The 22,435-nt window shown below is 42.1% G+C and overlaps 1 protein-coding gene across 4 annotated transcripts in view; it reads right to left on the bottom strand.

Annotated features, from left to right (window-relative positions):
• Positions 1-21,139, bottom strand: part of FAM124B (family with sequence similarity 124 member B) — a 186,545-nt gene extending 165,406 nt beyond the window's left edge. For 2 of the 4 annotated variants that reach the window (XR_517161.5, XM_002712505.6), the window contains exon 1: positions 19,948-21,139. Coding sequence is in view for 3 of the 4 variants with exons in the window: in XM_002712505.6 (XP_002712551.4) it covers positions 19,948-20,679 (732 nt within the window). In the remaining variant the exon portion in view is untranslated. The remainder of the gene's footprint in view (positions 1-19,947) is intronic. The other 2 variants (XM_089328964.1, XM_089328965.1) reach the window with 2 other exon arrangements.
• Between the last annotated feature and the right edge of the window lie 1,296 nt (positions 21,140-22,435).

Genomic DNA, 22,435 nt, shown 5'->3' with positions numbered 1-22,435 from the left:
GCAGAGAGAGAGAGACAGAGAGGTTTTCCATCTGCTGGTTCACTCCCCAGTTGGACCCAAAGGCTGGAACTGCACCGATCTGAAGCCAGGAGCTTCTTCCGGGTCTCTCAAGCAAGTGCAGGGGCCCAAGGACTTGGGCAAATCTTCTACTGCTTTCCCAGACCATAGCAGAGAGCTGATCAGAAGTGGAGCAGCCAGGACTCAAACCGGCATCTATATGGGATGCTAGCACTTCAGGTGGCAGCTTTACCCTCTACGCCACAGCGCCAGCCCCAGCCTGTAAGTATTAACTCTGCCACTAACTGGCTGTAGAACTCTAGACAAGTTACTTAATATGAGTATTTCCATGCCTCAATTTCCTCATCTATGAAAGATGACAATAAGTATCAAAACACTAGGGTTGTGGCAAACAGTAAATGGTAACAGTGCCTGGGACATGGTGGTGCTGTGTATGTGATGGTTATCATCATCATAAAAGATATGATTGCTAGTTCTTACTGTACTCCCTGTATTTCCCATATCTTAGCTCTCACCACACTGTTTTGCACATGGCTATTTTGCTCCTCTCTAACTTCCCCTGGATTTGAGCATCTGGCACAGCAGCGATTGTATACATCTTCATCATTGTGTGTCTGGTAGCTAGCGTAGTGCCTAATATACTAGCAATCATTAAGAAACAATTGAATAAATACATAAAACTTAACATTTAATGAAATACAAACATTTGTTCATAGAAATGAATGAAAACATAGCCTCTATAAACTTACGCACCTGATTACATTTGGTAGACAAAAAGTCTTATTAAGAAAACCCAAAGTGACTTTTATTATTATGGCTGGACATTTCTATAGTCTTCTTAAGAGAGGGGCATGTCAACCCCTTAAAAAGAGAAAGGACCAGTGCTGTGGTGTAGCAGATAAAGCCACTGCCTGAGGTGCCGGCATCCCACATGGGCGCCGGTTTGAGTCTCGGCTGCTCCACCTCCAATCCAGCTCTCTGTTGCGGCCTGGGAAGGCAGTGGTGGATGGCCCAAGTGCTTGGACCCCTGCACCCATGTGGGATCAGCCCAGCTCCCTGCTGCAGCCATCTGGGGAGTGAGCCAGCAGATGGAGGACCTCTCTCTCTCTGCCTCTGCCCCTCTGTAACTCTGCCTTTCAAATAAATAAATAAATCTCTTTTAAAAAATAAATAAATAAAATTAAAAAAGGCAGTCTAAGATCCTTAAAGCAAATGGTAAAAGTAAGTGCTACATTATTAACACAGAAATGCAGTTGCATGCAGCTGGAATAAAGAATTTCCAGGAGAAACACAATGCTTGGTGATTGAGATGAATCCCTTGAGGATAATAAAGCTTATTTTGCCAAAAAACATCAAATACATTTGTAGGAATTCTATTCATTTAGAGGTCACCTTTCTAAGAAATATTTGTAAAATGCTACAGATTGACATCTATGTTTTTCAAGATCAGGGAATATTAGCAATTATCACGATGAGCAAGATGATCATTTGTCACAGATTTATGAATCTAAATTGTTGGAAAACAAGAGGAAATATATCACTGGAAAACAATTAAGCTATCAAGGGACAGACTCACAACATGAAGGGAAAATAATATTGTTTTTTTACCGAAAGTAATTCTTACATGATAGGAAAAGATTTTGACAGCAATGGGGGGAAAATGATTGCATGGAACAAATTCATGTCAATAATAAGAAACCCCCAGATTCTTAGGCGCTGAAACCAGTCTTTCACATTTAACAGATTTTTGGAAAGGTACTAACTTGAATTGATTGACCAAAACCAGTGATGTCAGCCGGCTATTGCATGGCAGCGGGTACCTCCCTAGCAGTGCCTCTTTCAGTGTGGCACAAACTACACTACTGAGTGAGAGAAAAGAAGTGGGGATATACCTGCTAACACTAACCGATAGAATAAATAAAGGGGAGAGTGATCCAACATGGGAAGTGAGATACTCAGCAGACTCATAGAATGGCAGATGCCCTAAATAGCACTCTGGCCTCAGAATCAGCCCTAAAGGCATTCAGATCTGGCTGAAAAGCCCATGAGAGTATTTCAGGCATGGAAAGCCAAGACACTCTGGCAAAAGATCTCTGTGAGTGAGATCTCAGTGGAAAGAACAGGTCTTCAAAGAAGGAGGTACCTTTCTCTGAAGGGAGGAGAGAACCTCCACTTTGACTATGACCTTGTCTAAACAAGATAAGAGTCGGAGAACTCAAGGGGCTTCCATAGCCTTGGAAACTCATGACTGGAGCATAGGGAGATTACTGATGCCATAGACAGGAGTGTCAATTGGTAAAGTCAACAACAGGAGTCACTGTGCACTTACTCCTCATGTAGGATCTCTGTCCTTAATGTGCTGTGCATTGAGATTTAATGCTATAATGAGTACTCAAATAATATATTTCACTTTGTGTTTCTATGGGGGTGCAAACTGTTGAAATCTTTACTTAATGCATACTAAACTGATCCTCTGTAAAAAAAAAAAAGAAAAGAAACTATCAACTCCCAACTTGACTCTCACTGGGATTAAACATGACAATAGGTCTGATCTGATTTCATCATCATTAAAAAAAATCATCTATTATTTTTCACTTTATGTTTCTGTGTGGGAGCAAACTGTTGAAATCCATACTTAATGTATACTAAGCTGATCTTCTGTATATTAAGATAATCGAAAATGAATCTTGATGTGAATGGAAGGGGAGAGGGAGTGGGAAAGGGGAGGGTTGTGGGTGGGACAGTATGGGGGGGAAGCCATAGTAATCCATTATTCGTACTTTGGAAACGTATATTCATTAAATAAAAGTTAAAAAAAAAAAAAAAGAAGTGGGGATACTCATAGGAGGGAACTTTAAAAAGTTGATGGAAAAAATGGAATTGAACATGTTTATTTTGATGCAAAAAGGTTTGAAATCTGCATTTGAGGGGTGTTCAAAAATTTCATAGAAAATGCGTAATGTAAGAAAACTATGCATGGATTCAAAACAGTTTGCACTAACATAAATTTATCCTTTAATATCACTTTTCCATTTTTGAAATTTGTGAGCGTGGGGCCGGCGCTGTGGTGCAGTGGGTTAATGCCTGAAGCGCCGGCATCCATATGGGCACCGGTTCGAGACCCGGCTGCTCCACTTACCTTCTGGCTCTCTGCTGTGGCCTGGGAAAACAGTGGAGAATGGCCCGGGACCTTGGGCCCCTGCAACCATGTGGGGGACCCGGAAGAAGCTCCTAGCTCCTGGCTTCGGATCAGCGCAGCTCCGGCTGTTGCAGCCAATTAGGGAGTGAACCAGCGGATGGAAGATCTCTCTCTCTCTCTATGCCTCTACTCTCTCTGTGTAGCTCTAACTCTCAAATAAATAAATAAATCTTAAAAAGAAAAAAGAAATTCGTGTGTGTGTGTGTGTGTGTGTACTAAGGCTGTGTGGAGTATGAAGAGGGTGGAGGTGGAGAGTGAGAAGGAAACGAGAGAAATGGGAGGATAATAGGTTCTGAATAAGTACATCTAGGAAACTCAGAATGAAAGAAAAAATCCCTCAAGAAATACCAGACAAAAAGAAAATAAACTACCATGTTCTTTTATTTTTAATGGCTAACGAAGAACATAACGATGAAAATATCTAAATTTATGATGATAAATGAAACAATGCTTGCTTATGCCAAGTTGTTCTAGAGAATAAAGAGAATAACCTATTATATTTTTTTTTTATTTTTTGACAGGCAGAGTGGACAGTGAGAGAGAGAGACAGAGAGAAAGGTCTCCCTTTTTTCCGTTGGTTCACCCCAACAATGGCCGCTGCGGCTGATGCACCACGCTGATCCGAAGCCAGGAGCCAGGTGCCCCTCCTGGTCTCCCATGCAGGTGCAGGGCCCAAGGACTTGGGCCATCCTCCACTGCACTCCCTGGTCACAGCAGAGAGCTGGACTGGAAGAGGAGCAACCAGGACAGAATCCGGCACCCCAACCAGGACTAGAACCGGGGTGCCGGCACTGCAGGTGGAGGATTAGTCTATTGAGCTGCGGTGCCAGCCAAGAATAAACCTATTTTAAAGACAATAAATTATTTCCTTGTCAATCAATCAACAAATCCTTTTTTTCCTTGCGTTCAGCAGCATCCTTCATTTATTTGCTATATTGTTGAAAAGATTGTGAGCCCTTCCATTCCTCACAGAATGTTGGTATTCCTGTCATTCCAGTTCCATCTTTGATGTCAGGTGCTGATACATATTCTATCTGCACTACAGTCACTGGAAACCTGCCAACCTCGCCTTGGCTGTAAATGCTTTATTACACATACATAAAAAAAAGATTAAAATCATTCCTGTCTCACCACTCAGAGATATCTGATGCTAACATGGTGATATATTACATATCCTGCCAAATACCTTTATCTTTTTATGCTTTTAAAAATTTATTGAGTTATTATCATTTTTTCTTTTGAAAGACAAAGGGACAGACAGAGATCCTCTATCTACTGACTCCCTCCCCAAATGCTTTCTTTTTTATAATTTTATTTAAGTTATACAAGTTTCATGTATTTCATATATACAGATTAAGGAACATAGTGGTACTTCCCACCCTACCTTCTCACTTGCCTACACTCCAACCTTCTTCCTTTTTCCTCTCCAATTCCCATTCTTAATTTTAACAAAGATTTACTTTCAGTTTATTAATCATCATAAAATTAACCCTACATTAAGTGAAGAGTTCAACAAATAGTAGGAAGAAAAAAACATTGTTTCTCAACAGACAAGGGCTGTAAACAATTATCAAATCTCAAAATGTCCATTTCACTCTAATATATTACATTTTAGGTACTCTATTAGTTACCCCAGATCAGGGAAAGCATATGATATCTGTCTTTTTGGGACTGGTTTATCTCACTAAGTATAATGGTTTCCAGTTGCATCCATTTGTTGCAAAGACAAAATTCCATTAAGTAGTATTCCATTGTGCATATATCCCATAATTTCTTTATGTAGTCATCTGTTGATAGACATCTGGGTTGATTCCATATTTTAGCTTTGTGAATTGAGCTGCTATGAACATTGAGGTACAGATAACTCTTTTATATGTGGATTTCTTTTTGTTTGGGTAAATTCCCAGGAGTGGGATGGGGAATCATGTAGTGGCTCTGTATTCAGGCTTCTGTGGTTTCTCCATACTGTCTTCCACATTAGCTGGACCAGTTTACATTCCCACCAAAAGGGGATTAGGGTAGCTTTTTCCTCACATCCTCACCAGAATCTGTTGTTTGTGGATTTCTGCATGAGAGCCATTCTAACTGGGGTGAAGTGAAACTTCATGGTGGTTTTGATTTGCAGTTCCCTGATGGCTAGTGATCCTGAGCATTTTCTCAAGTGTCTATTGGCCATTTGAATTTCCTCTCTTGAAAAATGGCTGTTCAAGTCCTTAGCCCATTTCTTAACTGGATTATCTGTTTTATTGTGGAATTTCTTGGGCTCCTTATAGATTCTGGATATTATCCCTTTATCAGTTGTGAAGTTTCAAGTATTTTCTCCCATTCTGTTGGTTGACTCTTCAGTTTGTTGAGTGATTCTTTTGCAGTGCAAGAGCTTCTCCGCTTGCAGTAAACCAATTTGTTAATTTTGGTTTTGATTGTCTGTGCTTCTGGGGTATTTCCAACAAGTCTTTGCTATTCCAATGTCTTGCAGAGTTTCCCCAATGTTCTCTAATAATTTGATTATATATTTAGGTCATTGACCCATTTTGAGTGGATTGTTGTATAGGGTGTAATGTCAGGGTCTAGTTTCATATTTTTGCACTGGAAGATCCAGTTTTCCCAGTGTCATTTGTTAAAGAGACTGTCCTTGCTCCAGGGATTGATTTTAGTTTCTTTGTCAAAGATAAGTTGGTTGTAGATGTGTGGACTAAATTTTGGAGTTTCTATTCTGCTCCATTAGGCTACAGGTCTGTTTTTGTGCCAGTACCATGCTGGTTTGATGACAATTGCCCTGTAGTGTGTCTTGAAATCTGGTATTGTGATGCATCTGGCTTTTTTTTTAATGTAAGATTGCTTTAGCTATTTGGGGTCTTTTGTGATTCCATATGAATTTTAGCATCATTTTTTCCAGCTCTGAGAAAAATGTTGTTGGTATTTTGATTGGGATAGCATTGAATCTGTAAATTACTTTCAGTACTATAGACATTTTTCTGATACTGAACCTTCCAATCTATGAACATGAAAGACTTTTCCAATCTTTAAAGTCTTCTTCAATTTCTTTCTTTAATGATTTGTAATTTTAATCATAGAGATCTCCAACATCCTTGGTGAAATTTATTATAAGGTATTTAATTCTTCTTGTAGCTATTGTGAATGGGATTGATCTTAAAATTTTTTCTCAGCCATGAAATTCTCTGTATATACAATGGTTATTGATGTTTGTAAGTTAATTTTGTATCCTGCCACTTATTGAACTTTTTTTATGTGTTCCAATAGTCTCTCAGTGGAGTATCTTGGATCCCATCTATATAGAATCATGTCATCTGCAAATAGGGATAGCTCAACTTCCTCCTCAATTTGTATCCCATTGATTTCTTTTTCTTGCCTAATGGCTCTGGCTAAAATTTCCAGGCCTATATTGAATAGCAATGGTGAGAGTGGGCATTCTTGTTTTGATTCCAGATCTGAAGGGGGAATGTTTCCAACTTTTCCATATTCAGTAACATGCTATTCTTGTGTTTGTTATAAATTGCCTTTAATGGGTTGATGAATGTTCCTTTTCTACCCAATTTGCTTAAAGTTTTCATCATGAAAGGATATTGTATTTTACTAAATGCTTTCTCTGCATCTATTGAGATAATGGTGTTTGGTCTTCAGTTTGTTAATGTGATAAATCACATGTATTGATTTACGAGTGTTGAACCATCCCTGCATACCGGGGATAAATTCCACTTGGTCAGGGGCCGGTACTATGGTGCAGCAGGTTAAAGCCCTGGCCTGAAGTGCCAGCATTCCATATGGGCACTGGTTCTAGTCCCGGATGCTCCTCTCCCGATCCAGCTCTCTGCTGTGGCCCAAGATAGCAGTGGAGGATGGCCCAAGTCACTGGGCCCATGCACCCATGTGGGAGACCTGGAGGAAACTCCCAGCTCCTGGCTTCAGATTGGTGCAGCTCTGACCATGGCAGCCATCTGGGAATGAACCAGCAGATGGAAGACCTCTCTCTCTATCTCTACCTCTCTCTGTAACTTGTAACTCTTTTTTTTTAAATAAATAAAATATCTTTTTAAAAAAATCCCATTTGGTCCAGGTGAATGATCTTTCTGATGTGTTGTTGGATTCAATCAATTAATATTTTATTGAAGATATTGGCATCTATGTTCATCAGAGACATTGGTCTAGTCTCTTTCTCCATTTTATCTTTTTCTGGTTTAGAAATTAAGGTGATGCAGGCTTCATAGAAGGAGTTTAGGAGGAATCTCTCCCTCGATTATTTTCAATAGCTTGAGAAGAATTGAAATTAGTTCTTTAAAAGTCTGATAGAATTCAGCAGTGAAGCCATCTGGTCCTGGGCTTTTATTTGTTGGGAGGGTTTTAATTACTGATTCAAGCTCTGTTTTGGTGATTGGTCTGTTTAGGTTTTCTATGTCTTCATGACTCAATTTTGGTAGATTTTATGTGTACAGGAATCTATCCATTTCTCCTAAGTTTCCCAATTTGTTGGCATACAGCTTCCAGCTTTTGTAGTAATTCCTGATTATTCTTTTCATTTCTATGGTATCTGCTATTACATTCCCTTTTTCCTCTCTAATTTTATTAATTTGGGTCCTCTCTCTCTCTCTCTCTTGGTTAATTGGGTCAATGGTGTATCAGTTCTGTTCATTTTTTCAAAAAACCAGCTCTTTATTTCATTGATCTTTGTATTGATTTTTTGGTTTCAATTTTTTCTATTCTTTCTCTAATTTACTTATTTCTTTCTTCCTACTAAATTTGGGTTGGATTTGCTGCAGTTTTTCTAAGTCCTTGAGATGCACTGATAGTTCATTTACTTGGTGCTTTTCCAATTCCTTCATGTAGGCACCAATCTTTTTTTTTTTTGACAGGCAGAGTGGACAGTGAGAGAGACAGAGAGAAAGGTCTTCCTTTTCTGTTGGTTCACCCCCTAATGGCTGCTGCAGCCAGTGCACCATGCTGATCCGAAGCCAGAAGCCAGGTGCTTCCTCCTGGTCTCCCATGCAGGTGCAGGGACCAACCACTTGGGCCAACTTCCACTGCACTCCTGGGCCACAGCAGAGAGCTGGACTGGAAGAGGAGCAACTGGGACAGAATCCAGCACCCCAACCGGGACTAGAACCTGGAGTGCCAGTGCTGCAGGCTGAGGATTAGCCTATGGAGCCTTGGCGCTGGCCTAAACTTCCCTCTTAATACTTCTTTTGTTGTATCCCATAAGTTTTTGCTATGATATGTTGTCATCTTCATTCATTTCCAGAATTTTTGATTTCTCTTTAGATTTTTTTTCTATGACCCACTGTTCACTCAGGAGCATGTTTTTCAGTCTCCATGTGTTTGCATATGATCTAGAGATTCTTGAATTGTTTATTTCCAGCTTCATTCCATTGTGATCAGAGAAGATGCATGGTATTATCTCTGCTTTATGGATTAGCATATTATCTATCTTAGAGAAAGTTTCATCCACTGATATGAAGAACATGGCTTCTGCAACAGCAGGGTGAAAAACTTCTGTAAATATCAGTCAGGTCCATTTGGTCCATAGTGTCAATTAGCTCTGTTATTTCTTTGTTGATTTTCTGTCTAGCTGATCTGTCAATTGATGAAAGTGGAGCGCTGAAATCCCCCATTACTCATCATTGGAGTCTATGTCTCCATTTAGATCCATTAATATTTCTTTTAAATAGCCAGGTTTCCTGTACTTGGGTGCATATACATTTATTACAGTCACATCTTCCTGTTGAATTGATCCCTTAATCATTGCATAGTACCCTTCTTTGTCTCTTTTATCAGTTTTTGTGTTAAAGTCTATTTTTGTCTGATTTTAGCATGGCTACACCTTCTCTTTTTTGTTTTCCATTAGCATGGAATAATTTTTTCCATCCTTTTATTTTCAGCCTGCATGTATCTTTGTTGGTGAGATGTTCTCTTGTAGGCAGGAAATAGATGGGTCTTGTTTTTTAATCCATTCAGCCAATCTGTGTCTTTTAATCGGAGAGTTGAGGCCGTTTACATTCAAGGTGACTATTGATAAGTAACAATTTGGCCCTGCAACTTTCCCATGAATATTCCTATTGTTTGCTTTGGATTTCCTTTGTACTTTTACTGGGAGATTTTCTGCCTTCACATTCTTTCATAATGACAGCTATCTTTCTGTCTCTCTGTGTGTAGCACATCGTTAAGCATCTTTTGTAAGGCTGAATGAGTGGTGACAAATTCAATTTCTGTTTGTTATGGAAGGTCTTTATTTCACTTTTTTTTCACAAATGAGAGCTTTGCAGGGCACATTATTCTGGGTTGACAGGTTTTTTCTTTTAATATTTGGACTCCATCCTCTCCTAGCCTTTAGAGTTTCTGATGAGAAGTCAGCTATGAGTCTAGTTGGAGTTCCTCTGAAAGTAATCTGGCGTTTCATGCACATTTTAGAATCTTTTTTTTATGTTTTACTGTGGAAATTTTGACTACAATGTATTCAATTGGGAAGATCTTTTCTGGTCATGTCTATTAGGAGTTCTGTGTGTTTCCTGTACTTGGATGTCTTTCTTTAATCAAGTTGGGGAAGTTTTCTGTAATTATTTCACTAAATAGGCTTTGTAGCCCACTCTCTCTCTCTCTCCTTTTTTTTTTTTTTTTTTTTTTTTTTTTTTTTTTTTTTTTTTTTTGACAGGCAGAGTTCGACAGTGAGAGAAAGACAGAGAGAAAGGTCTTCCTTCCATTGGTTCACCCCCCAAATGGCTGCCACGGCCGGCATGCCGTGCTGATCAGAGGCCAGGAGCCAGGTGCTTCCTCCTAGTCTCCTACACAGGTACAGGGCCCTAGCACCTGGGCCATCCTCCACTGCCTTCCTGGGCCACAGCAGAGAGCTGGACTGGAAGAGGAGCAACCGGGACAGAACCGGCGCCCCAACTGGGACTAGAACCCAGAGTACTGGCACCACAGGCAGAGGATTAGCCTAGTGAGCTATGCCACCAGCCTGTAGCCCACTCTTTCTTTCCACACCTTCAGGAACTCCTAAGATCCATATATGGGTCATTTGATAATATACCATAAATCGTTAACACTGTTTTTAATTTTTCTAATTTTTTCTTCCAATTTTTTTTTTTTTTGGTCTGACAGAGTAATTCCCAAAGATTTGGCTTCTAGCTCAGAATTTCTTCTGCCTCACCAAGTCTGTTGTTAAGGCTTTCTGCTACATTTCTTATTTAAGTATTAAATTCTTCATTTCTAATATTTCATTTTGATTTCTCTTTAGAATTTCATGGGGAAAATTTTCACTCATGTCATGTATGGTTTTCTTTAATTTGTGGATTTGCTTCTGATTGCTTTTGAGTAATCCTATGATTAATCTTTTGAATTCCATTTCTGACATTTCATCAATCTTTTCATCTTCACATTCTAATATTGAAATGCTGTTGTGTTCCTTTGGGGGAAGTGGTAATGTTGTCTTCCTTATTCTTGTTTATTAAATTTCTGCTTTTATTTTTAGGCATTTGTGGAGATGGTTGTTGGTTTTTTCCTCTGGTGTCTATTATCTTTGAAATAGATCTCTGTGGCTTTCAGTGAATACCAAGAGGCGTGTGCTGGGTGTGGCTAGGGAGCTCTGGTCAGTCCTCCAGTGTAGGCAAGTATCCAGGGTGACGCCCAAGGTAGGCATTTAGATCTCTTCTTGTTAACAGAAGAGCGGGATAGTTACCTCTGTTGGTATAATTGCACCCTCACTTCCTTTCTTCCCAGGTGAGCAACGCCTGGGTGTTGGCCCCCAGGGGGTGCAACTCATCTGCATCTCTGCACGAACTGCACAAATGACCTGCACAGTCCTTACTCCAAACACTGATCTCACTGCAATCACCTGCCCCAGCAACCAGGTAGCTCCAAGCATGTGGAGCTTCACACAGCAACTGCCCAGAAACCCAGCTATACCCTGCTCCCTCTTGTGCAGCCACAGAGCCTCCACAGTCTCAACACACAAGGATCCCACAGTTATTGGGTGCAGAGTATCCACTTTGACCCACCAGCCTGTCTTGTCCACAGAGAGGCAGATGTTCCCCAAGCCAGCCTTCCATGGGTACTCTACCTAGGTGGTTTAGGTCCAGAGCCTGTGGTATGTTGTAAGGCTGGGGATGCCTCACAGTCCTACTTGGGTGCCCAACCCCCTGTGAGTCCTCTAACAAGGCTCAAAGTCAGTGGGGACCACATATTTTTCCCTCCACTAGAATCTCTGGATCACAAGCATATACAGGAGCCACTGGACAAATGCTTCCCTCTCCCACTGCTACCACCAGCACCTCCCATAAGATGGTGTCCTGTCTCAGGCAGTTTCTGTGCCAGCACACAAGGGCTCCTAAGGTGAGAGAGCAATTATACACAAGCTGCTGCCCAAGCCCAGAATGGCACCCACCCTCTCTCAGCTGGGCATTGGGTGCCTTTGTTGGGAGGGTGGGGTGAGAGAAACGTGCCCCTTTTACTTCCACTAAGTCCATGGGTACCCACTAGCCTCTAGGGCTCCAGTCTGAACTCACACCATGCTCTCCCTCCAGCTAAATCAGCATGGGTTGCTGCAATCTGGTCTCACTTGCATCTTCAAACTGCTCTCTGCTTTGGCTGCAGGAGTCATGTGCTGTCCTTGGGTTCACGCTGTGCATTCACACATTCCACACATCTCTATGGCATTCCTCTTCCTTCCATATAATTTCCACTATGGTTTTCTCTCTAATTCTCCCCTGAGAGTGCACGTCCTACTTTTTTTTTTTTTTAACTATTTATCCCTAGCCTAGTATAGTATGTTTTTCCCCATTCTGCCATCTTGGAATCCCACCTCCCCATCCCCCCACCAACAAATGTTTCAGAAGCAGCTGTCTACTCAGTACTCTACTGGAAATAAACATTTATATGAAATGCTGAAAATAGAGATCATTTTTCCATTCAATTATTGTTTATAGTGATTATCTATATTCCCACTAAACTACAGCCTTTTTGCTTTTTACTTGTTAAACTTGTTATTTGGTGAATTATTAAGCCTTTTTACTGCAATGTAAATTTAAAACATGTTATCTCAAAAACTAAAAAAAAAAAAGACTGAAAGAAAGGAAGAAGGAAGGAGGGTGGATGGGAAGGAGAGAGTGAGGGAGGGAGGGAATATCATTATGTTCTTAGACTTGTATATACAAATCATACTGAATCTGTTAAAATGTAATCAAACTTACAAATGAAATAAAAAATAAGGGGGAAAAAATAGAGAAAATCACAAACTCCCAAATTATATGACACAAGAGCAGGAGGATATATAATAAAGTACGTGTTACAAAGATTTAGGTATAAAATGTTGTAGTTAGGCACGGAAGTTCATGGGCCCTGGAGTTTCACAGAAAGTTTCAATAAGGAAGTGCAATTGGACCAGAACCTTGAAAGTAGATAACTGAGGAGGAAATGAAAGATAACCCTGGACAAAGAACATCTCAGGCAATACATGGTGCAGATGAACACACAATGGATTATTATTCAGCCATTAAAAGGGGTAGAGTTCTGATAAAGTCTACAACACTGATGAATCTTGAAAACGTACTAAGTGGGATAAGAAGCTTACAAATATTGTATGATTCTATTATATGAGGGACTTATAATAGGCAAATGTATAAATACAAAGCAGAATTAAAGAGACCAGAGGCTGGGGATCAGGGAGGAGAATGGGGAGCTTTGTTTAATAGGTAAGAAAGTTTCTATTTGGATAGAAGAGAAAGCTCTGATAATGGACAATGATGGTGGTTGAATAACACTGTGAATGAACACTTTAAAAACAAGGAAGAGAAAATTTAATGTTATCAATATTTTGCCACAATTTTGAAAAACAAGGAAGGCTTCTTGAACATTTTTAAGGTGGAAATAATAAAGTTTTATCATCTGTATTTCAGAATAATAGCAAAATTAAAAATAATTTTTAAAAAAAGCATAGGTGGAGGAGTGAGTTCAGAGTTCTTGGCAGAACAAAAGGACAAGAAGGTAGTGATAGTCAAAGAATGAAATTGCAAAGGAAGCTGTTTGATACAGCCTGACTATGAAAATCCTTAAAAGCCAGGCAAGGGAGTTTTAACTTTATTTGCTCACTTTTTTGTTATCGAATTGAAAAGAACATAAATACTGCAGACATTTAGAAATGTATTTTGACAGTGATGAGTAGGATCAAGCAGATGCCTGAAGCCATGGTGAAGAGCTAGAAGAGTTAGAACACCATAATAATACTGCACACTTGAAGTTATATGGGCTTATAGAAGGAAGTAGGAAAAGAAATGACCCCAGAGGAAAACTGGACCAGCTGGGGACTCATTGGATGTAGGGGTTCTGAAGAAAGAAAGCTCTAAAAATAACTGATGTTTTAAAACCTGGCCAGTATCAGAGTTAGTATAGAAAAATCAGCCTCAGAGTCTGAGATACACTTCTTAGGTTCTTAAAATATTGTATTAAAAATTGCTTAATCCATCTACCATATTCCAAAAAATTAATGCTAAATATCTTTGAAATTGTTTCCAAAAACATAATTAAGAACCACCTTTAAGAGATGAAGTTTTGCCAGTGAAGAAGACATACACAGTAAGGTTATAGAAGCTTCAAGTTGCAAGAGACCTTAGAAATGAACCAGAGGCCGGCGCCGCAGCTCACTAGGCTAATCCTCCACCTTGCGGCGCCGGCACACTGGGTTCTAGTCCCGGTCGGGGCGCCGGATTCTGTCCCAGTTGCCCCTCTTCCAGGCCAGCTCTCTGCTGTGGCCAGGGAGTGCAGTGGAGGATGGCCCAAGTGCTTGGACCCTGTACCCCATAGGAGACCAGGATAAGCACCTGGCTCCTGCCTTCGGATCAGCGCGGTGTACCCGCCACAGCGCGCCAGCCGTGGCGGCCATTGGAGGGTGAACCAACAGCAAAAAGGAAGACCTTTTTCTCTGTCTCTCTTTCTCACTATCTACTCTGCCTGTGGGGGAAAAAAAAATGAACTAGCTTGGTCTGTTCAATGCAATGACCACTGACCACTGGAGGATATTTAAGTGCAAATTATTAAAATTAAACAAAACTAATAATCTGTTCTCAGTCTCAGTAGGCACATTTCTAATGCTCAGTAAATGTAGTGGCCAATGCCCACCATATTGCATTATGCAGATATTGACAATTTTCTTTTTCTTTTTTTTAATATTTTTGACAGGCAGAGTGGACAGTGAGAGAGAGAGACAGAGAGAAAGGTCTTCCTTTGCCGTTGGTTCACCCTCCAATGGCCGCCGCGGCCGGCGCTCTGTAGCCGGCGCATCGCGCTGATCCGAAGGCAGGAGCCAGGTGCTTCTCCTGGTCTCCCATGGGGTGCAGGGCCCAAGCACTTGGGTCATCCTCCACTGCACTCCCAGGCCATAGCAGAGAGCTGGCCTGGAAAAGGGGAAACCAGGACAGAATCCGGGGCCCCGACTGGGCCTAGAACCCGGTGTGCCGGCGCCGCAAGGCGGAGGATTAGCCTAGTGAGCCGCGGCACCGGCCAACTATTTTCTTTTCCTTTTTTTTTTTTTTTTTTTTTGAAGATTTATCTTATTTATTTGAAAGAGTTAAAGAGAGAGGCAGAGACAGAGAGAGAGGTCTTCCATCCACTGGTTCACTCCCCAGATGGTCACAACAGCTGGAGCTGCACTGACCCAAAGCCAGGAGCCAGGGGCTTCTTCAGCGTCTCCAACATGGGTGCAGTGGCCCAAGGACTTGGGCCATCTTCTACTGCTATCCCAGGCAATAGCAGAGAACTAGATGGGAAGAAGAGCAGCTGGGACTAGAACCGGCGCTTCAGGCCAGGGGTGGGATGCTGGCGCTTCAGGCCTGGGCTTTAACCTGCTGCGCCATAGCTCCAGCCCAGATATCGACTATTTTCATCATCACAGAAAGTGTTAGAGGACAGCATTAATCTAGAGGAATGGGTTCCAATTATGCAACAGAAAGAGGAGTGTATATGTAGAATAGAATCTTTTTCAAAAACACATGACTTTCTCCCACATGTCTGCGTCTTGGAGAACTATTTCCATTTTAACTTGGGTGCTGATTATAAGACATGAAGCCCAGGGACTGCAAGAATGACACTCAGGCAAGAGTTCTAGTTCATTCAGAAGAGTAAGTTAGAGAAAGCCACCAGCATGGATGGCTGACAACTACATCTGTTGATACTGGCTACCCAGATCATGCTGATGTTGGGCTCATGTGCTCCTGCAATTAATCTATCCCACTTGCATCCCAAGTACAGAATATCACTACTGCAGGTGAAGGATGGGGACAACTGTCAACATTCCCATTCAGTCAACTTAGGAAGAAGACATGGGAGTTGTTTCTAATAGAGGATGAGAGAGGACCTTCCTTCTCCACTCCATGAGTTTGGCCTGGAGAACTCCTGTAGATGGGTGTGGGGAAGACATGGAGGAGATCCAGAAAGAACCTCAAGATCATACCTTGGCCTGGGAGCTCACAGAATGGTAATATCTAGAAGTGCTTCTAAGTTATTCTCATACAGAATTCTTTGGACTATTTTGCTCTCTATCTTCAACTCTTCAGAATAATCTTGCTAAAAACTACCAGATGGTCTGAGTGGTGTCATGGGGACTTTCCCATAAGCCCAGCACGAGTGTGACATCAGTTACAGTGAGGATCCCAGGACCCTGCAGCCCGTCAAGTGTCAATGGCAACACAACCAGCCACCGGTGGCCTGGCGAGGAGGCCAGTACAGAAGAAACTGCGGAACCTGCTCTAGAATACCTGAGAAGCCACATCCTCAGCGCTGCTTGTTGCCAAGTGACATATCAGCTTGTGTGATGCCAAGATCTTTCCCACCTGTTCTCGGGTTGCTCCTTCTTGGTTTCCCTCACTGGTTCTTCTTCCTTCTTCCCTTCCTTGAAGTATGGACAATTTTTAAGCCCACTCTTCATCTTTTCTCACTCTACACTCTTCCTTGATAACCACCACTTCTAAGGTTTCCAACAACTTATGTCCCTAGCCCAACCCCTTCTCTGAATTCCAGCCCTAGTGGCCACTTGACTGTGGAATGTCCTCACCTGAATGACCTACAAGCATCTCAAACTCAGCTTGTCCAGACTCACTGTCACCACCTACTTCTTCATTCTCTAATTCATTGCCAAATTTTGTCAAGTCTATCCTGTGAGCTCTGGATTTAAAAATATTTCTCACCTTGGATTGGACTAAAGGGACTTCTGAAGTGGTCAGTACAGTCTCCTCCCAATCTATCCCATTTGATGGTACCAGAGTTACTGTCCTAAATTATATGTTACAGGCATCATCATGTCTGCCTCTTCTCTAAAGAAATGACTCTCTTTGGATCCTAGTTTACACCTTCCCACACACATTCTGAGTGGACCAAAAATTGTTCTAAACTCATTTGAACTGTCAGCCCCTAATCTCTGCTTGCAGATCATCTTCCAAGTCACACGTCCTGCAGGTAACTCTCTTAAATAACTTTGGTCAGTTTAACCTTTCCCTTCCCTACATTCCAAGTTGCTGGCTGCAGCCCTACCATCACATTGATCACAGGCCTCCTGGTACTTCAGGCACTGGATGTGTCCACGCCTCATTAGGTCAGAAGGGCCATGTGATCAGACACAGCACATCTAGTTGAAGGTTAATGATGGCATGACTGTCTCATCTCCCACAGGATCAAGGCACGTAGTCTTTGCTGGAGCCTTTTAAACAGCCTCCAGGGACGTGTTATCTCTTTAGTTTGCAAAGTTTCCCCCATGACACATCAAGCTGAATAAGATCACCAATTCTAAGTCATTGCCCTGGAATTCAGAGTCTGCCAGAAGCCTCACACCAAAGTCACGATTTGACACTTAGTCTGCCCAGATCAGAGGTGTGCAAGAGATGGGTGACAGTGGTAAACCAAGGAAAAGGGACCATAAGTATAGTAAATTTGGGAGAGATCTAGAAAAGGTGGAAAGAATGCAACTGTGGACAACTGGAAAATCTATATAAAAGCACAAAGAACGTGACTTTGGACAATAGGGCTCACTGTGGAAAGCTAAGAACAGGTAGTATCTGACTAGAGATACAGCATGATTTGACTTGACAAAATAGCTTATTTAATGGAAGGCAGTGTTTAAGTTGCAGGGGGTTGAAAAGTAGACAAGACTTATCATCCTTCCTGATGGAATAAGGACATGAAACTCAGCCATTCTAGCTCTTTGCTTTAAAATAGATAAAATCGGAATTTGCGCTTTACCCCTGCATCCTGTGAAATTCAAATTTACTTCTTATCCCTGCATCCTGTCAAGACACCAATTCACTCTCACACACTGTGTTATTCCCCACCGCACCCCACATTCTTTTCCAGGTATGAAACTTGAAAAACCTGTATGGAGAAACTCACCTCCATCTATCATCCCGCACCCCACCTCCAGACCCCTAGCCCACCCTAAGATATAAAAAGTCCTCAGTGGGCTGGGCCCTTGGACATATATTCAGTCTGTGTGCAAACTGGAAGTTGATCACTCACCTCTGCGAATTTATTTTCCCTGAATAAATTTGTTCTGGCTGTGAGTTTGTAACTGTCTCCTTTCTGTTCTACACCCCTTTTCCTTACACATCCCACCTTCCCTCACACACTGACACCACCACTATGGCAGTGCCAAATCCACAGGAAGGTCAGAAAGCAGGGGGATTGCTAACAAGAGGAAGAAAAACAAGAAATCCAATATATGTTTGCGTCCACTAAAAATTAAGGCAGCAGAATTAAAATTATCAGTGGAGAAGATAGCCCAATGCAGGCATTCAACAAATATTTGGGCAACGAGGGGCTGGCATTGTGGCATGATGGGTTAAGCTACCACCTGCAAAGTCAGCATCCCATGTGGGCACCATTAGAGTCCTAACTGTTCTACTTCCAATCCAACAGCAAAAGATGGCCCAAGTCTCTAGGCCCCTGAACCCACATGCGATACTTACTGTATAGACTGTGGTTATGAAAGGAAAATAGGTTAGTCTTCAAAACAGGAACAATTAAGAATGTGTCCCCCTGCCACACACACACACACACACACAAATTAATTTTTGACAGCAAGATTGACTAAGTCTAAAAGAGAATTTTTAGACACCTGGGAATTAGGGACCTATGAAATGTCCACTTTATGTAAACAAGGCAAATAATTTAGAAAGCATTTAACATAAAATCCATATGATTCATGTTTTATTAGCGAAGAGTCAAAGTAATGACAACAAGATTAACTCAAGAGAAAGACAGCTGTTGCAGCCTGTTAGTATTTTACACGATTGTCTTCAAAGGAGGTTCTGACCATCCCTCAAGGGCAGAAGCCATAGAATATTTTGCTGTGAGCATTGTGGACATCCCTGTGCCTGCACATTCACACGCACATGCATGCATGGAGCACTGGACTGCAATGGTTAACCACATGGACTTTGGAGCCTGACAAATACCACCTATCTGTACCTCAGACAAGAGACTAAACCCCTCTCTACCTTAGTTTCCTAATGGAAAATGGAGAAAACAGTGACTTCTTAGGTTGTTAGAAAGATTAAATAATATCCATCTAAAATAATTAGCATATGGACAGTGATAGCTAAAATTGAGTTCTAGGAGGCAAATATTTGACACAGCAGTTAAAATGCCCTTTGGGATGCCTACATCTCATCTTGGAGTGCCTGGGTTCTAGTCCTGGCTCCACTCCCAGTTCCAGGGTACTGTTCATATAAACCCTTGCGGGCAGCAGTGATAAATCAGGTACTTGGTTTCCTGATGTCTAAGTGAAAGACTGGGATTTAGTTGCCAACTTCTGGCTTCAGCCTGGCATTTAGGGAATGAACCAGTGGATGGAAGATCTCTCTGTGTCTTTCTCCTTGTCTCTGTCTGTCTTTCAAATAAATAAAAGTAAAGACTATTTTTTAAATTTAGTTTTGGGCACTATCTTCATGATACTCTTTGTAAGTGTAAGGTAATTTAGTGTGGACAGCAACCTGTACTTCAGAGAGATGCCACCATTATGTTCATTGAGCTAATGAAGAAACTGAGGTACAGTATTACATGAGTAATGAATGGCAAGGCTCAGCTACCACATAATGCACCATAAAAGACAACACGGGCAGCTGTCAGAATTAAATATTCACCCACAGTGTTTGTTCTCAATAGCATGGTTACAAAAGTGAACTTTTATTTCAATATTTTGTCTTGAAGGAGTTCTAGTCACCTAACTTGAGCTTTAATAAAATTTGACATGTACAAGATGCTTAAAAATTTAGTCCAGAGGACTGCAAACCTAACAACCCCAAACATAAACATGACCTCCATTTCCTTAAGTCAAGTGGCAGGAGTCTAGGATATTTCTGCGTCTGAAAGGGGGACAGAGGATTTGCATGAAGTTGATCAGCCCAGCAAAGGCAAATTCTGAAAAAAGATGACACTGGCTGATTCTAATACCAAGTTCAAGTTCACCAAGATTGAGCTTTCTCATCTGTCAATGAGAACATTTTACTAGACCAGTGACTCTCAACCCTACTACATCATCCAAGGAGGCTTTTTTTTTTTTTTTAAATCATCTGAGTGCCTCCCAGAGATTCCGGTCTAACTGGCCTGGGGTGCAGCCACACCTTGGCAATTTTTCAAAGTTCCCCAAGAATTCCAATGTGCAGCCATTGTTGACAGCAGTAGGTCACATCATCTCTACGCCCATGCAGATGTAAAAGGTCATACAGATGAAAAAGAAATACCTGAAGCAGAATCTTGTTGCCATCATAATCCTGAGTTTGCCACCTGGTGCTGCTGATGGGAACGCACGGGTTGGGTAGCAGAGGCACTAACTGGCCAATCTCCTGAACCTTGAACTGCAGCACTGAGGATTCTTTTGGGTCCACCGAGATTCCCAGGGGCAGCTGCTTCAGGGAGAGCTGCAGAGCAAAGCTCTCTGTGGCATAGAGCTCGAAGAAACAGAAGTTGCTCTTTTGCAGTGTGGCCTCTTTCTGCAGGATCATCTCATAGAGTCTGATGGCATCCTCATAGTTATCAAAACTGCAGTAGAGTGTCACCCGCAGGATCTCAGCCCCGCAGTGCACCTGCCTCACACCCCAGACAGGCATCTGGTTGTCCAGGCTGTAGAACTCCTGGTTGTCAAGGAGGTAGGGACGCAGCCTCCCCTGTGCATCCTGGGTCGGGTAGCACTGCCAGGGCGATCGCTGCAGGGAGTCCAGAACACGAAACAGCCGCTCCTCTCCGAGGCTTTCGTGAAGGAAGAGTAAAACAGACATCCCTGGGAAGCGGGACCGCTTCGGAGGGTGCCTGTCATAGTATCTCACTGGGCTGACCCTCTCCGACACCAGGAAGAGACGGACTTCCGGGCAAATGAAGTCCAGAAGCTGATCTAGAGTCTGCTGCAAAAACGAGCCATGCCCAGAGTTGGCCAGGAGATGCACGGTCATGGCCAGAGGCTCCTGCGTCTCACCCATAGTTGAGCTGCTTGATGATGAGAAAGAAAACGAAAACAAGTGTGGCGGGCCCACTGCTCAAGCTTCCGAGATGAACGGAGTAGTGGGCAAGGTCGCCTTGGGATGCCGGGCAGAGCCTTTAGGCCAGCAGAGAAAGTTCTGGTACACGAGCGACTTCAGATCTGATCTCTTCGCCAGAATAACGAGTGCTCCTGGCAGCTGAGGGGTGCACAGGGAGAGATGCACACACATTTGGGCTCCGCAGCCTCCGCGACAAACAACAGTGGAGGCCACGTCATCCAGCCTGGGCAGAATGGAGCTGCCTGCATTTGTCTTTTTCAGGCGGTTCCCCGGGGTTTCTGTTTGACCTAAAAACCTATAATCCTGAGAAACACCAGAGTGGGTGGTTCTTACAGACACTCTGTAAAGGCTGTAAAGGAAATGACTGGGCAGAGAGGAACAGGAGTCAGCTCTGTTAGGCAGATAGCCATCTGTTTGGTTGAAAAGACATGCATTTCATTGACCCACAATGGGTCTGATTTCCTTCTTACATCTCCTGGTGTTTACAGTAGCCTGCCAGGCCAACTGAATACAATGACTTCTTTAAAACCATTCTCAAAACTTGTCCCGTTGCCAGGTTTTTTTTCTCCCTTTGTCTTTTTATTTTATTTTTGTCTAAACATTTTAAGCTATGGCATGAAGATAATGACATTCTAGCTAAATAATTTTGACTTCAGCTGAATGTAATTAAAAAAAAAAACTGAGAAACTTAGTCTCCTTTGACTCACTCCAATTTTTTAGAAGGAATGAGCTTTCCAATGTCAGTAATAATAAATGCTGCTATCCATTGCAGATCTTCTCTTTACTACTCAAGAACAATTCTAAAATTTCCTATAAATTGCTTTAATCCTGCAGCAAAACTATGAAGAGGACACTTATACCCAAATTACTGATGAAGAAATCAAGCCAAAGAATTGCTAAGTAACTGGCTCAAGATCTCATAGCTAAAAAGTGGTTTCTGGAAGATTCGAACCCAGAAATTGAGAGGCCTCACATGCTGCACTCCCTTGGAGGTCCAGGAGCTCCAGCCTGGGTTTTCCTTGTACACAAAAGGGAAAGTCACTAAAGCAAGTTCTATAGAGGACACATATTCCCCAGAGATGCCTCCTGATCTTAAAAGTAATCATCTCAATAAATTGTCATCAATTTCTCAACACAGATGGCCCTGGAGGGTATTTTGTTCAGTGAAACACGCCAGACCCAGAAAGACAAGTACTGCATGATCTCACTTGTGTGGAATCTGAAAAAGTTGATTTCAAGGCCAGCATTGCAGAACAGCGCTGGCACCCTGCATCAGAGCACCAATTCGAGTCTCAGCTGCTCTGCTTCCCACCCAGCTTCCTGGGAACACACCTGGGAAAGCAGCAGGTTACGGCTCAAGTGGTTGGGCCCCTGCCACTCATGTGAGAGACTTGAATGGAGTTCCTGGCTCCTGGCTTTTGCCTAGCTCTGCCCTTGTTGTTGTAGCCATTTGGGGAATGAACCAGAGGATGGATGGATGGATGGATGGATGATCTCTCTCTCTCTCTCTCTCTTTCCCCTCCCCCTCCCGTTGCTCTGCCTTTCAAGTAAATAAATGAACAAATCTTATTTTTCTTTTAAAGTTGACTGCATAGAGATTGAGAGGAGAATAGTGGTTACCAGAAATGGGGTGAGAAGCAAGGAGGAAAGGGGAAAGTTTCTCAACAGTTATTAAGGATAGGAGGAAGGACTTCCA

The sequence above is a fragment of the Oryctolagus cuniculus genome, chromosome 3 (assembly GCF_051225735.1).
Source record: "Oryctolagus cuniculus isolate XC-2025 breed Fujian yellow rabbit chromosome 3, ASM5122573v1, whole genome shotgun sequence".
Taxonomy (NCBI): domain Eukaryota; kingdom Metazoa; phylum Chordata; class Mammalia; order Lagomorpha; family Leporidae; genus Oryctolagus; species Oryctolagus cuniculus.
This window is presented reverse-complemented; position numbering and strand designations above follow the sequence as displayed.